We start from the raw sequence: 16,754 nt of genomic DNA, 5'->3' as shown, positions 1-16,754 counted from the left end.
ACACTATGTTGAGGAACAAATGCCACCCTTTTAACACTGGCCTGCTATAGCGCCACCAACAGGTCGAATTTAGCGAAACACATGTTTTTAACAAAATGCCTCAAATCATGAATGCAGTCAGTGTCCGATTGTCGTGCAAGGCCTAAGAAGAAATGGCACCCTTTTCACGTTGGCCTATTATAGCGCCACCAGGAGGCCACAATAGCCTACCTGACCTGGCGGAGACCTGTGCTCCGAGGAGCACTTTTTCTAGTTTGATATATATTGTTGCCTGGTGTTAAATTATAATCTCTGCTCTGCATGCATATTATCCCACTAAATATATTACATACAGTGTCTGGCCATGCCTTCATTTGAAACCCTCTTCAATAAATGTTTGGATCTTGTACTGTATGCTACTGTATTTTGTAGATCCAAATAAAAGTATTCAATGTGTGTGTGTGTGTGTGTGTGTGTGTGTGTGTGTGTGTGTGTGTGTGTGTGTGTGTGTGTGTGTGTGTGTGTGTGTGTGTGTGTGTGTGTGTGTGTGTGTGTGTGTGTGTGCGTGCGTGCGTGCGCGTGCGTGCGTGCCTTTTCGTGGCGTCTTACCAACTTCGGTCTGGTAGGTCTCTCCGTTCTCAGGCAGGACGATGAACTGCTTGGTGAACGCGTCTCCTTCTCCTCCTCCTCCGTATCCCAGGATGTATCCCTGAAGCCTCATGTCCGCGGTGGGCCGCACGAACTGCAGCACGATGCTGTCTGCTGTGGCCTGGATACGCACACGAAGGCCACGCCCACCCCCTGAGAGAGAGAGAGACACATACACACACACACACACACACACACACACACACACACACACACACACACACACACACACACACACAGTTAGGTAGGCACAGGCTGTATGATAAACCTACCGCTAGGCTAGTAAACCTCCGGACAGGTGCAGTTGTTTGTGAATAAAACTAAGGTGATTCTTTGGAAGCTTCTCAAGGGAATTAGAGCAGCCAATTTGAGTTTAGTCTGGAGATCATTCCACGACCAGGGGCCAAAGAAAGAAAGACATTTTTTTTACCCCCCTCAGATGAAAATGAAGGTACTTCACAGCGTAACCAAGCATTTGATCTGAGATTTAAGCCATTTCTAACCATATTGAATTTGGAGGTAATGTAGTAGGGGAGCTCACCAAGAATAGCTTTATAAATGAAATTATACCAATGTTGCAGCCTGCGCATAGTCAAAGAGGACCAGTGTGGAGGCACAAGCAAACCTGTAAATATTGTCACCATAATCCAGCTGGGACAAAAACAGACCAGTGACCATTTTTTGTTGCGAGCGGTGCAGGCAAAACAAGCCTTCAGTCTGTAGAAAAAACTTAGAGTAAATGTCAGCTTCTTACTCAAGGCATCAATATGGAATTTAAAATGTAGGTGTTTGTTCAACCAGAACCCGAGGTATTTATAGCGATCGAACCACTCAATTGGGGTGCCATCTAAAGTGGAGATGCTTAAGAGGGTTGGACAGACTCGTGGAGTGAACAACATTGCCTTAGTTTTGTTACCATTTAACATCAATTTGCTTTTTTTCAATTCCTGCTGCAATGAAATGAAATCAAAAGACAAATGTGTTACTGCCATATGTCTAGCGTGGGCGCGCAGGTGTACAAAACCGTGTCACGCGTACATATGGTACCTAGAGTACTTTGACTGACTGCAGATGTTATTCACATATAAAAGAAAAAGTAAAGGACCTAGTACTTTTTAGAGTAGTGCCGCCTGAATACCAGCGTCCACACATCAGATAGAGTAGTGCCGCCTGAATAGCAGCGTCCACACATCAAATAGAGTAGTGCCGCCTGAATACCAATGCCCACACAAGGTGTGTTTTTTTTTGGATGGATGGATGATGGATGGATGGATGGATGATGGATGATGGATGAATGGCTCCAGTGTTCTGAACTCTCTAACAAGATGTTTCCACATGTTTCTGCTACTGTCTGCCAACACCTCCAAATGTCACTGTGTGTGTGTGTGTGTGTGTGTGTGTGTGTGTGTGTGTGTGTGTGTGTGTGTGTGTCTTGGCAGCGTCACAAAGCTTCTAAACGCATGTTGTTTTTTCTTGGCAGGGATCGGCATGTGAGGGGGAGGGGGGGGGGGGGCTCTAAGAAGTACTCTAAAAATAAGTATTTCTATTGTTTAGTAGCAATACTTTTTTATTTTTTATTTTTTTTTACTCTTTGCAAAAGCTGACGACACGTCGCAGCGTGTGAAGTCTCGTAGATCGGCTGTTTTAGAATAGATTAAAGGGATATTTCACTTTCCAACATGTTTGGGCTCATTTTAAACGTCTATTCAGGCTTTTATGTTTACAGTTTTTAAAGTTGCTTGATTCAGTATTTAGATATTTGATATTCATTGTATCAGAAACGCCCCCTTCCTATACAAACTCCATTTTAACCATGGGGGGGAGGGGTCGCTCATCATTCGAATACCAAAACTCAGAAGACAGTTGACTGGCAGTAAATGACTGGCTGGTGGCTGAATCACTACATAATGTTATATCATTGCCCTAAATGAAGAGATATTGACAAGGGAAGGATGATTAAAAATCATTATGTCCAGCCTTGATGTCTGTATAAGAAGTGACTTTGTTTGTACAGGTGGAAAACTTTAGTTAAACTTACAGAGTGACGCATTACTTTACCTGAGTTACATCTTCTGATAGTTGTACTGGAATGTTGACATGAACTAATAATCCTGTGTAATGTTTCATAAGCGCACACAACGACGGTAAACAAACAGACTTCCAGCGTTGCCAGATATTGTGAAAGAAATAACAAACCAGGTCTATGAAAAAAAGCCCAAAAGAGGAAAACTAAGCCAAGAGCACTTTAAACCTAGACATGGGATATTATATATTTGAAAAATGACGATCTACAAGCTCACAACGCGTTGCGATGTTACCCATTGTGAGCTTGTAGATCTGCTATTTTCCAAAAAAAACTTGAGGGGAAAAAAGTGCAAAATGTGGAGTATTTTTGAATCGTTTTAACAACACATATGTGGTTGGGGGGCTCCCTGGCACATTTCAGATGGGGGTCCCCGTGGAAAAATACATGAACATGTTTGAGAACCACTGGTTTAAACAACAATCAAAACATTTGGATACAAGCCCAAATATCAACTACATTTTAGAAAGAAGCCGCTTATAATAAGCAGACATGGCAACGCTGAACACCAGCTGACACACATGCGGTGTGTTGTCATGAAGATCACATCCACAGGCAGCCTCCACTCCCCCCACAAGGAGGGGCAGTGCACCAAAGCATTGTGGTCATTGTAGTATTGCAGCGTTCCAGTCATTTCCTAGTCAAACACACAGATTTCATTATTTTTCTGGCCATAGGGTGCACATTTTAAATTGTTCTACTGTTATCTACGACAAATACTATTAACATTGAGTGATTGCAGTTTTAGTGGAGGTGTTAGGACCCAAAAATAGGCTGTTGACTTCAAGTCATGATGCAAAGGTCCCCTTTGGTATGGAAGTACCTGAGGGCCATAGGAAAACATTTATCCAAAGAGACGAGTTAGATCACCCTTCATTTCTGAAATATACATGTTTTAAAAAATGGCCGCCACCATTTACAGCAATACAGCAAAAACTATCTTTGCTTCTGTTAAAGCTATAACAATAATATTGGTGTCAAAGTGTACATTTTTGGGGTCAAGTAATCCAATTCAATAGGTTTCAAGGCAAAAAAATAAATCATTTTCTCAATGCCATGAAAACAGGGCTAAAATATGCTAATTTAATTGGAAAATGTTGTTTTAACAGGGTAACTTTCCATTTTTCCCCACTCTAAAACCTTAATTTAGTTTCCCATTTGGCATGGAAGTACCTTAGGACCATAGGAAAACATTTATCCAAAGAGACGAGTTAGATCACCCTTCATTTCTGAAATATACACGTTTTAAAAAATGGCCGCCACCATTTACAGCAATACAGCAGAACCAATATCTTTGCTTCTGTTAAAGCTATAATAATATTATTGGTGTCAAAGTGTACATTTTTGGGGTCAAATAATCCAATTCAATAGGTTTCCAGGCAAAAAACCCAATCATTTTCTTATTGCCATTGAAAACAGTGGTAAAATATGCACATTTTATTAGAAAAATACGTAAATAACGGGTAACTTTCCATTTATTTCCCCTCTAAAACTTTAATTTAGTTTTCCCTTTGGCATGGAAGTACCTTAGGGGAATAGGAAATAAATTATCCAAAGACACAAACTAGATAAGACGTCATTTCTAAAGTATTTGTGTTTTAAAAAATGTCCGCCACCATTTACAGCAATACAGCATAGCCCATATCTTTGCTTCTGTTCATGGGCTATGATGATAATATTGGTGTCAAAGTGTACATTTCTGAAGCCAAGGAATACAATTACATAGGTTCCAAGACTAAAAAAAACAATAATGGGGGTAAAATATGCACATTTCATCAACAAAATAAGTGACATTAAAATGTTCCCCCTATAAAAAAAAACTTCAAGAAGTACAACCTCTTATGCACATGCCATATGCTCTATGTGTGTCTATGGAAGTCCATAGGTCCAAAAATTAAATAATAAATATCACAATGAAATAAATAATACACACAATGATATAAATACAAAATACAATGAAATAAATAAAAAATACAATGAAATAAATACATTTATTTATTTATTGTGTATTTTTTTTTATATCATTGAGTTTTCTATTTATTTCTTTGTGGTTCTTATTTATTTCATTGTAGCTTTTAATGTCAACCTATATATATTACATGATGCCACTTTTAGCTATTTAATCAAGTCCATAGGTCCAAAAATTAAAAAATAAATATTGCAATGAAATTAATAAAATCCACAATGAATTAGATAAAAAACACAATGATATAAATAAAAATACAATGAAATAAATAAAAAATACAATTAAATACATAAATGTATTTATTTATTGTGTAATGTTTTCTATTTTATTGCGTTTTATATTTATTTCATTGTGACTTTTAATGTCAACCCAATATATTACATGTTGCCACTTTTAGCTATTTCATAAGGTACATTGGTCCAAAAATGTTATAACAAATACAACAATGAAATATATAAAAAACATAATGATATAAATAAAAAATGCAAATAAATAAATAAATACATTTATTTATTTTTTAGTGTTTTTCATTTAATTGTGCTTTTTATTTATTTATTTTGTTATTTATTTAATGGTTCTTTTATTTCATGCTGTCTTTTCAAAAGAATGGCTTCCATTTACAGGATAATGGTTTGACATCGCCGTCTGTCAATCAACAGGAACGGGGCGGGACCATGGGGCGGGACCTATTTGCTGATTGGGTAATCCCTGGCTCTGGATTACTTTGGTCTGTCTGTAAACATAGGAGACTGAAGCCAGCTCCGCCATTTTTAAATCCCACTGAATATCACTAGTGTTTTTATCTGTAGGTAAAGTAGGCCTATTATAATCGATTTTGAAGTAAAAGTTATGGCATATTTGAATGAGAATGACTTGAGGGATGTGATGTTTACTTTAGATTAGATAGTTGTTGTTTTTTTCGCGGACCGCCCGCGGACCCCCCGCGATTTCCTCCCTCACAAAAATGATAGCCTACTTACTTGTTAATGTTTTTTTTTCTTCACACATTTAGTAATAGATCAGAGAGAGAGAGAGAGAGAGAGAGAGAGAGAGAGAGAGAGAGAGAGAGAGAGAGAGAGAGAAGTTGCCACAATAAGGTGTCAACGAGGTGGTCAGCAGTGTAAATGGCTCTTACAATTTAAATAAGGCTACAATGACCGGTTACAGATACACTTCATCCACCTGAAAGGTGCGAATAGTTGCTACTGTACTTTTTGGGAGGGATGTTCAGCAATAAAAATGACCAAAAAAAATTACAGTATCAGTATGCTCAGGTTTAAAAACGTGACAGTGCTTACAGACAAATGATATGCTTGGCTTGATTAATAAGCTAAATTGAAAAAAGAAAGAAAAAAAACAGATTACAGGACAACAATATCAGATATCCCCATCATGCAAGAATAAAGACAGTAAACTCAAATAGCATTCAACGTGGTTAATGAAAAAAATATGTAATCAGTTACTTCAACTTGATTATATGCAAGTATAAAGACCGTAAAACTATATATACATTGGGGGTGGTTAATAATGAATAATACAAATTAATATTTGATGGGGCGCTGGGTCCGCGGAAGTTTACAAAATTGTGGAGGGGGTCCTTTGGTCCTAAAAGGATGGGGACCCCTGAGATAGAGAATGCCAGTGTTAAACATTACTTACAGCGGCCCTGAAGGTTAAATCTGTACTCCAGGTTAAACACCTGTATATCGGTATCAGAGAATGAACATTTTTAATTGAATGTTCAATAAGGAGGTTCAAGCATGTTTGTTTTTACTTTATTTCCTTTTTCCCCCATTTTTTTTTCCATACGCAGAATTAGAGGGTAGGGTATCCAACAACATAATTATGATTTGTTTTGTTTTCATTTCATTTAATTGTATTATTTGAATATTGCGTTATATATACATCGTGGGTTTTCCTTTCCTTTAATGCCTATGCGAACCCGGGGGTCTGGTGAAGGGGGTAAGAAGCGGCCTGGATTGTTTTACAATCACATGACCACCAGATCAGAGGAAGAGAATGTCCCTATTTCTAGCAGGCAAAGTGCCTCCCTGATTGGCACAGCATCGATGGTTGGATTGGGGTAAGTCCCTGCGACATACTAGCGTCATGTCCAGGGGATGTGCTTGTACATCAAGCTGCCTTACGCTAAGGAAACAGGCTCCTGCCCTATGGGCCTCAGGGCTCGGCAAGGCTTGCTTATAAGCATGGTATCTCAGATCTGGTTCAGAACCTGTATGGAACTGTCTCTGAAATCTTACAATTTGGGACTATACACAGTTGGATAATGTTGATCTTGTGGTCTTCACAGCCAATGGTCACCACACAAATCATGCCATAGCCAGTCAGTTTGTGCAGAATCTAGCAGATATCCTCTTCACTGGAGGAGCCACTCCTGGTACTGGGGTCATATCACTAAAACTACCCCCGTCCTCGTACCTCGAAGCGGGGAAACTTTGTCTAGCTGATAAGAGAGATTGAGCATTATACAGGCCCCAATAAGATGTCTCTATATACCAGCTCTAAACAAGTACCAAGAACTGATGCTATCCAAGATGCCATGTTTCAAGAGCACAGAAGGAGGACACTGCTTGGCTCTGTCAGCTCCACTCTTCCCCTGGGCTGGTTGGCCTATAATGTTGTGCAAGATCACAATGGTGATGAAGCTGAAAACAATAAGTGTCTTTGTCCGCTGCTTGACTTGCCCCCTGCCCATCCTGATACAGTGCTCAGTACCACTGCCTACTTAAGATACATCACTCAGCATGAGCAACAGTCATATAACGTTTGACATGCAGCTGTATGGTCGCTTGCCTGATCTAGTGAAGTGATCCACAGCGATGGTCATCAGTGGTGCTCAGACCTGGGATGATGCACACTCTAATGTCTTTTGTCGGCTTAACCCGATAACAGATTGATTCAACAGCTGTGGAAGTGGAGGAGCTAGTAGGTGTGTCATTTGGAGTCCATCTTTAATGGAAAGGCCTGGCCCAAGGCTGTGCCTTCTGCATGGTAGTGTCTGTTCTTCTTCAAGACTTCTTAGAGGAGGGAGAAAAGACTCATGAGTAGATAATGGTATTCCTGGAGAAAGCGAGAGAGCACCCCACAGGCTATACCTATGGGTGGATTGCCTCATCAGGGGAGCAAGAAAAGAATGGAGCTCTCTGCCCTCTTTGACTACGAACTCGGCCCGGTCCCTTCAGAATCAGCTTTATTGTCACATCACAGGTTTACAGAAGTAAAAAAGTGGGTGAATTTGTTTTTGTGCATAGTTCCCATCATATTATTTCCATAGAAAAAAAGAAAGGGAACAAAAAGAAGGGGGTGGGGGTGCAAGGGGGAAAGGAGATCAATCAAGTAAACAAATTATCTACATATTTACACATACCCATCACGTACCTGAGATAAGATATAATGTCATGTAAGCAGAGACAAACAGTTCACACAAATTCCCACTGCAAATGAAAGAGGTGCCTCTTTTTTCCAGTGTACAGATTGTCTATCAGTGATATATATTAATGTATTCGGCTGTTTGCTTGCTTACAACAATAATAAATATCTCTTCCTATGACATAGCTGTCCTGTGGTTGCAAAACAAACCACACTAGACCCCAGGGTTCTCACAGACATTACTAATTTACCCTCAGAAAAGAAAACAATTATGTATAACAAAACATTTTAAAACATAAAATAAAGACAAAAACAAGCCATATATATCTGGATACCCTCTGAACCTGCTTATTTTTTTTGGTTACCAACTTTGTATTTTTTTTTTTTTAAAGCTTTTCAGAGGGGAGAGACATTACATCACATTACTATGTATGGACAAACAGTTCACACAACATCACACACTAGCATAAAAAAGCATATATTTTCAGTACATAGATCAGTCAGTGATCATTAATGTACTCTATAGTTTGCCTGCTAGAAATAGGGACATTCTCGTCCTCTGATCTGGTGGTCATGTGATTGTAAAACATCCCAGGCCGCTTCTTACCCCCTTCTCCAGACCCCGGGTTCGCATAGGCATTAAAGGAAAGGAAAAACCACGATGTATATATAACACAATATTTAAATATACAATTAAATGAAATGAAAACCAAAACAAATCATAATTATGTTGTTGGATACCCTACCCTCTAATTCTGCTTATGGAAAAAAAAACTGGGGAAAAAAGAAAATAAAGTAAAAACAAACATGCTTGAACCTCCTTATTGAACATTCAATTAAAAATGTTCATTCTCTGATACCGATATACAGGTGTTCAACCTGGAGTACAGATTTAACCTTCAGGGCCGCTGTAAGTAATGTTTAACACTGGCATTCTCTATCTCAGGGGTCCCCATCCTTTTAGGACCAAAGGACCCCCTCCACAATTTTGTAAACTTCCATCAAATATTAATTTGTATTATTCATTATTAACCACCCCCAATGTATATATAGTTTTACGGTCTTTATACTTGCATACTGTATAATCAAGTTGAAGAAACTGATTACATATTTTTTCATAATTAACCCACATTGAATGCTATTTGAGTTTACTGTCTTTATTCTTGCATGATGGGGATATCTGATATTGTTGTCCTGTAATCTGTTTTTTTCTTTCTTTTTTTCAATTTAGCTTATTAATCAAGCCAAGCATATCATTTGTCTGTAAGGGACCAGTCGAAATTTACAGAAGGGGGGGTATGGAGGAAATATATGTGCCCTAATTTAAAATGCCATGACCCTCCCTCTGAATGGGAAAAAAAATCAATGACCCTCCCCAAGTGATTAAAAAAAAACGAATGACCCTCCCCTAAAAATATCAATGACATTTACCTCAGTAAAATGATGTCTATTATACATTAATCTTATTCATAACCTTAACTTCGAGTAAATAAATTGACCGCAAGAAGTAACGTTGCTTCGCGGAAAATCGTTGACTGTAGTGGGATTCGATCCCGCAGATTACGGGACGCACGGATTCAGAGTCCGACGATTTACACATAAGCTACCCGTGCTGATGGAAGGATGAAGTTGTCAGAAAGACTTGACTTTAGCACCGCCCGTCTGGGCATGGTAGTGACTACGTTCTTCAAAGTAGCGCTGCTTGAGACGCATCATCAGGGGTGCAATGCTCACTAGACGGCCTATTTGACCAGGAGCACGCGCAGGCACACGCATAGATTTAAAACTACTTTAAATTCACACTTCAACAAAGTTTACAAAGGCTCCCGACTCACGCCAGGTATATTAACATAGGAATTAGCCTATATGCATATCAAGTGTCCATTGTGTGACCTATATAGGTGTTAAGCGACGTGCGCGTCACATTATTAAAATACAGTGCAAGTACTTCCCAAATGAGCATAGCAACACTGCGCATCATCAATAGAGAACACTTGCTGTATTAAAAACAAAGAAGAAAGAAAGCGCGGTATAATGAGAGGCAGGTGCCTGGAGTACACAATCTGCACATGTGATGTGTACAGAGACGTGCAGAGAGATTTGGAGAGGCAGGGGCTGGAATTTCAAAAGGGCACCTACAGTATTGCTGGCGCCGAAATGTCAGCTTCAAAGCCCGTACTTCTCCAAACATGTACAAATGCTAAATATAAGGTGCTTACCCGCTTTCTCCAAATGTTAACTCGGTGTCCGTTGTGTTTGTGTAATGTATAAGTCCATATTTTCCCATGAAGAAGTGTTTTATTCCCGTTTGTTGCCGAACGCCATTTCCCCCCTCGTTTACTTCCTTTTTACATTGAGTGTAATTCCGGATTTCACCAGATGCGCCCCGTCACCAGTACCACCGCCCATTGGGAACCTCCGATAGAATTGGCCACAGACGGGATTAAAACACTTATTTATTGAAAGATATGGACTAATACATTGCACAAACACGCCTTACACCGAGTTAACATTTGGGGCAAACGGGTATTGCACCTTATATTTAGCATTTGTACATGTTTGGAGAAGTACGGTCTTTGAAGCTGACATTTCACAGCAATCTGGGGGGTGGTAGGTAGAGAAGACTCGTAGAGATACAACATGTTAAAGTCGATGAAATACATCTACGAGAGATTTTATCTAAGGCTATATTAGATAAAGAGCGAGAGAGAGAGAGAGAGAGGATATGAACAGTATAATTATTTTTCGTCCACAAATACCTACTGTAGGCTATCTGTCTCAAATTAAGACGGATCACTGATTGTCTGCGCTTCTCTGTGTGCGTCTGCTGCTCTTGTTGAATGGACAATGGACATGTGAGTGCGTGCGCCCGGCAGGGTTATAGGTTTCGGTTGGACACTTCGTTGCGCGCTGTATCGCGTACCGAAAATAGCCGATCTACAAGCTCACAATGCGTCGCGCTGGGAGGTGTTGTGAGCTTGTAGATCGGCTATGATTATGTGCGTGACACAGCGCTCAATTAGTAAACTCAAACTTTACTGGAGATGCGCGTTTAGAGAGTTAGGGCAATGTTCTTACGGTACGTTTTAACAGCGGGCAACTCTGGGCGATGCCGGGCGACATCGCCCAAAAAGATAAAGAAAATCCATCTTTTGGACGATGTCGCCCGGCATCGCCCGGCATCGCCCGATCGCCGGCTCTCATAGACTTTCATTATATTTTTGGGCGACGTCGCCCAGTATTGCCCGCTGTTAAAACGCAGGGTTAGCCTTGAATGCTGCCTTGGAGGAGGGCATTTGCGTTTTTTTCACCATTTATTTTTCACCATAATAAATGCTGCATTCATGGTCTGGAGAGGGCACCTTTTGGGAAGTACCATTGGGGGAAAAACGGAGGGGTAGATGATGTTGTGTTGATCACAGTTCTCCTGAATTCAGAAAAACTGTAGTAAAAAAATATATATAAAAACCCGGACTATTTTATTAATTTAAAAATGCATGACCCTCCCTTGGACTCAAAGTAAAATTAGTTGACCCTCCCTCGGACTAAATTTAAAATGGCTTGACCCTCCCCCATTTTCCTCCATACCCCCCCTTTCCTAAATTTCGACTCGTCCCTAAGCACTGTCACGTTTTTAAACCTGAGCATACTGATACTGTCATTTTTTTGGTCATTTTTATTGCTGAACATCCCTCCCAAAAAGTATAGTAGCAACTATTCGCACCTTTCAGGTGGATGAAGTGTATCTGTAACTGGTCATTGTAGCCTTATTTAAATTGTAAGAGCCATTTACACTGCTGACCACCTCGTTGACACCTTATTGTGGCAACTTCCCTCCCTCTCTCTCTCTCTCTCTCTCTCTCTCTCTCTCTCTCTCTCTCTCTCTCTCTGATCTATTTACCAAATGTGTGAAGAAAAAAAAACATTAACAAGTAAGTAGGCTATCATTTTTGTGAGGGAGGAAATCGCGGGGGGTCCGCGGGCGGTCCGCGAAAAAAACAACAACTATCTAATCTAAAGTAAACATCACATCCCTCAAGTCATTCTCATTCAAATATGCCATAACTTTTACTTCAAAATCGATTATAATAGGCCTACTTTACCTACAGATAAAAACACTAGTGATATTCAGTGGGATTTAAAAATGGAGGAGCTGGCTTCAGTCTCCTATGTTTACAGACAGACCAAAGTAATCCAGAGCCAGGGATTACCCAATCAGCAAATAGGTCCCGCCCCATGGTCCCGCCCCGTTCCTGTTGATTGACAGACGGCGATGTCAAACCATTATCCTGTAAATGGAAGCCATTCTTTTGAAAAGACAGCATGAAATAAAAGAACCATTAAATAAATAACAAAATAAATAAATAAAAAGCACAATTAAATGAAAAACACTAAAAAATAAATAAATGTATTTATTTATTTATTTGCATTTTTTATTTATATCATTATATTTTTTATATATTTCATTGTTGTATTTGTTATAACATTTTTGGACCAATGTACCTTATGAAATAGCTAAAAGTGGCAACATGTAATATATATAGGTTGACATTAAAAGTCACAATGAAATAAATATAAAACGCAATAAAATAGAAAACATTACACAATAAATAAATACATTTATGTATTTAATTGTATTTTTTATTTATTTCATTGTATTTTTATTTATATCATTGTGTTTTTTATCTAATTCATTGTGGATTTTATTAATTTCATTGCGATATTTATTTTTTAATTTTTGGACCTATGGACTTGATTAAATAGCTAAAAGTGGCATCATGTAATATATATAGGTTGACATTAAAAGTTACAATGAAATAAATAAGAACCACAAAGAAATAAATAGAAAACTCAATGATATAAAAAAAAATACACAATAAATAAATAAATGTATTTATTTCATTGTATTTTTTATTTATTTCATTGTATTTTGTATTTATATCATTGTGTGTATTATTTATTTCATTGTGATATTTATTATTTAATTTTTGGACCTATGGACTTCCATATGTGTCTGTCCAATCTAGGAACCCAGTAAAAAAAAAAGGAAAAAACAGCACCCTCTGCTATTTTTTTCCTTAAGATTTGACTCTGGGGGGGGGGACCTCCCAATAGAATGTGGATAACAGGATGGTGGCCATTAGGTCCGCCCTCAGCCCTCCACTTCCGGTCTACGTGTCTTTGTTTACATTCCTAACATTCCTAACTATACACGTTGTATCAGGAGCTCCCGACAGATTCAGCTGCAGAGCTCTGAATCTGTCTTGAGAGATTAGTGTCTGTCTGACTGTAAGTGTATATGTCTGACTGCTATCACCTGAGAGTTACACCTGTTGCTGCCACAAAACATAAATTCTGAACAAGGGACTGCGACAATTTGATTAAATCAGAGGTGACAGAAAATCTGAGACACTTTGAGGTTCAATTTAAGGTTTGTATTACTTTCTCATTGAATACAGAATGTTTTTTATGTTAACTGTGCCATTATTGATCAAAAAGTGGACAGAGCAAGAAGAAGACATGAAGAGTCTGTGAGCCCAGTAAAAACACAGTGCATGAATGGTGGTGGCAAGTTCACTGCACAGGCTATACTCTCATGCTCATCATCATCCTCATGTGAATAAACCACACCGTGTTTCTTCTGTGGTGAAGTTGGCAACAGAAAGGAACTAAGGACGGCTTCCACCCTGGGATTGGATCGAAAAGTGAAATAATGTGCTCAAGTGTCTGTTAGCTAAACAAGCTGCTGGTGACATAGTAGCTATGGAGGCAGTGCATCATCGTGCATGCCTGACTAGGCTCTATAGAAAAGCAGTCAATCAATTATTATTAAATGTAACACCACGCGCCTTCGAGAGGATATTGACATCAGATCTGTGCGACTAGATCGTGGCTGGTCCCTGTTATGTTGTTTGATGATGACCTGAAAGCTGTTGTTGGCATGAAAAGCAACACATTTACTGATGTCTCCATCATCTTCAGAGCAGCTAAAATCCTCCGGGAAGAATATCTTCCGATGAAACAATAATTTACAGGTTCCTTCACAGCCTCCTGATTCAATCCCTCCCCTGCTGCAATTGTTCCTAAAGATGCTTCTGGATGGATAAGGTATTGACCAGCCAGCCCCTGAACCAGAGAAGTGCCAGGTTGCTACATCAATTGGGCAGCAAATCATTTACAACTCTGTGAAATGCAGATCCAAGAAATGTCCGTAGTGTTAGTTGTCACATAAGAGAAAGGGAACCACAGCTTCACTGTATCTGGCAATGAATCTGCACCTGCATACTGGCAGTAAACACCAGGTGGATACCATGCATAAGCGAGGTATGGTGTATCATGTGATCGCTTGAAAACATTGAGTACAGTGATCAATCAGTGGGAGCAGATTGGTGTGGTGGTCCCACCTCAGGCAGTTAAGGGTGTCTTCACTAATGGTGGTTTTGACAACATTGACCTCAACCCATCGTCAACAACAGCAAAATCAGCCCTCCACGGGACATGCATAAGCATTCAGCAGCACTTCCCGTCAGATGACCAACAAACAGCCTCACTAACATCCTAGTTCCAGCTAAGATGGGGAAGAAGCATGTACAATCCTTGCCAGCTTTCTACACAACAATGGATCTGGATGTTTCACTCCAAACTGATGTTCCTGCCCTTAATACAAACAGTCATCCTCAGCCAGCCTCTTGTCCTCTCAGCAACATACTTGAAGAAGGCTCCCAGTGGTTGGAGAGAGTCACCGACACCTTGTGGGGAAAGACAACCTTGAGGATGAAGAATGGATCTCATGGGGTGCATATTATGCAAGCATTGCAGAGCCTTGTTCAGCCCCCCCATCCAGATCATACATACTGCCACTGTTCACAGAGTCTCCTACCAGTCCCACTATGGCTTGGCTTGGCTTGGCATGCAATGAATGTCCTCTTTCATGCAATCAACTACCTAAATCCAGGTCAGACACCAGTCATGTTAGCTGATCAACCCCTATTCACACTTGCCAAAAAAGATGCTCTGGAGTGTGTCTGGAGACTGGCTGGATGAATGGCAGTGGATGGACTACAGCTCTCACCAATAGTGGTAATTCAACTAGTGGCAAAGCTCAGTCTTTCATTGGTGTTGACCACATCTGTAGAACCTGGTACATGCATCAGGTGTCTGTAGCTGCTCTGTACTTGTGATGAAGGCTTATGAGCGATATTTGGAAAAGGCTGTAAATGATGAGTCGAGCCCCCTCTTCCTTTTGACCTTTGATGAATGGCTTCAATTTCAATTATTTCATGGGACTTGCCAGAACTGGTTATTTGCAAGTGCAAGACTCAAATTACCACAACAACCCCATTGTCATGGTAGTAAGAAAATTATTGGGGATTTGTTTAGCCTTGAAACCTAATTAATTGGATTCCTTGACCCTAAAAATGTTTACCATTATAGCTTTAACATAAGTAAATATGGGTTCTGCTGTATCACTTCAAATGGTGGCGGCCATTTTTAAAAACGCATGTATTTCAGAAATGAAGAGTGATCTTATTTGTCTCTTTGGATCATTTCTTTCTTAGTGCTCTAAGGTACTTCTATACCAAAGGGAAAAGTAAATCAAAGTTTTAGAGGAGGGGGGTAAGTTACCCTGTTAAAACGTATTCTTCAAATGAAATTTACATATTTTACCCCCCGCTGTCATGGCAATTGGTAAAGCATTGGGTATTTTACATTGAAACCTATTTAATTGAATTCCTCAACCCCAAAAATGTACAATTTGACACCAATATTATTACTATAGCTCTAACAGAAGCAAAGATATGGGGTCTGGTATAATAGTGGTTAATTGTCGGCGGCCATTTTTAAAAACGCCTATTAAAAAAAAGAAGGGTGATCTAACTCGTCTCTTTGGATATTTTTTTTCCTATGGCCCTAAGGTACTTCCATACCAAAGGGGACCTTTGCATCATGACTTGAAGTCAAATGTTGCTTAGCACCTCCACTATTTCTTCCAGGGGTGAAATGCTCCTTTAAGTATATAGAGTAGATGTAATGAGTTACTTCCTGTCCCTGCATGTAAGTTAGTATAAGGTTACAGTTATAATCTCATTTTTCATGTCAGCATGGCCGTACATGTTTATACATACAGGATGTGTGTGTGTGTGTGTGTGTGTGTGTGTGTGTGTGTGTGTGTGTGTGTGTGTGTGTGTGTGTGTGTGTGTGTGTGTGTGTGTGTGTGTGTTCTGTAATGCTTCCCCCAGGCTGTCGAATAAAACACTTTTTAATGAGGTCTTCCCTTCTTAATTCTCTCTCTCTCTCACACACATGCACACGCACGCACGCGCACACACACACACACACACCCACACACACACACACACACACACACACACACACACACACACACACACACACACACACACACACACACACACACACACACACACACACACACACACACACACACACACACACACACACACACACACACACACACACACAGTATGTCACATGGCAAAAACAGCAACCTGGGAGATCATGTGACATATGAAAACAACACGCTCGCGCGCGCGCGCACACACACGCACACACAGACACACACACACACACACACACACACACACACACACACACACACACACACACACACACACACACACACACACACACACACACACACACACACACACACACACCTTTTTAAAGTTC

The 16,754-nt window shown here is 39.8% G+C and overlaps 1 protein-coding gene across 1 annotated transcript in view; it reads right to left on the bottom strand.

Moving 5' to 3' along the window:
* Positions 1 to 16,754, bottom strand: part of LOC311041025 (target of Nesh-SH3-like) — a gene marked incomplete at its 5' end in the record, with an annotated part of 759,687 nt that overhangs the window by 742,160 nt on the left and 773 nt on the right. The window contains one exon of the mRNA XM_084051462.1: positions 589 to 780. Within this exon, the coding sequence (XP_083907588.1) occupies positions 589 to 780 (192 nt within the window). The remainder of the gene's footprint in view (positions 1 to 588; positions 781 to 16,754) is intronic.

Source organism: Gymnoscopelus microlampas, assembly GCF_963454915.1.
Source record: "Gymnoscopelus microlampas genome assembly, chromosome: 24".
In the NCBI taxonomy this organism is placed as follows: domain Eukaryota; kingdom Metazoa; phylum Chordata; class Actinopteri; order Myctophiformes; family Myctophidae; genus Gymnoscopelus; species Gymnoscopelus microlampas.
Note: the sequence above shows the minus strand (reverse complement) of the source record. Positions and strands in the feature narration are given on the sequence as shown.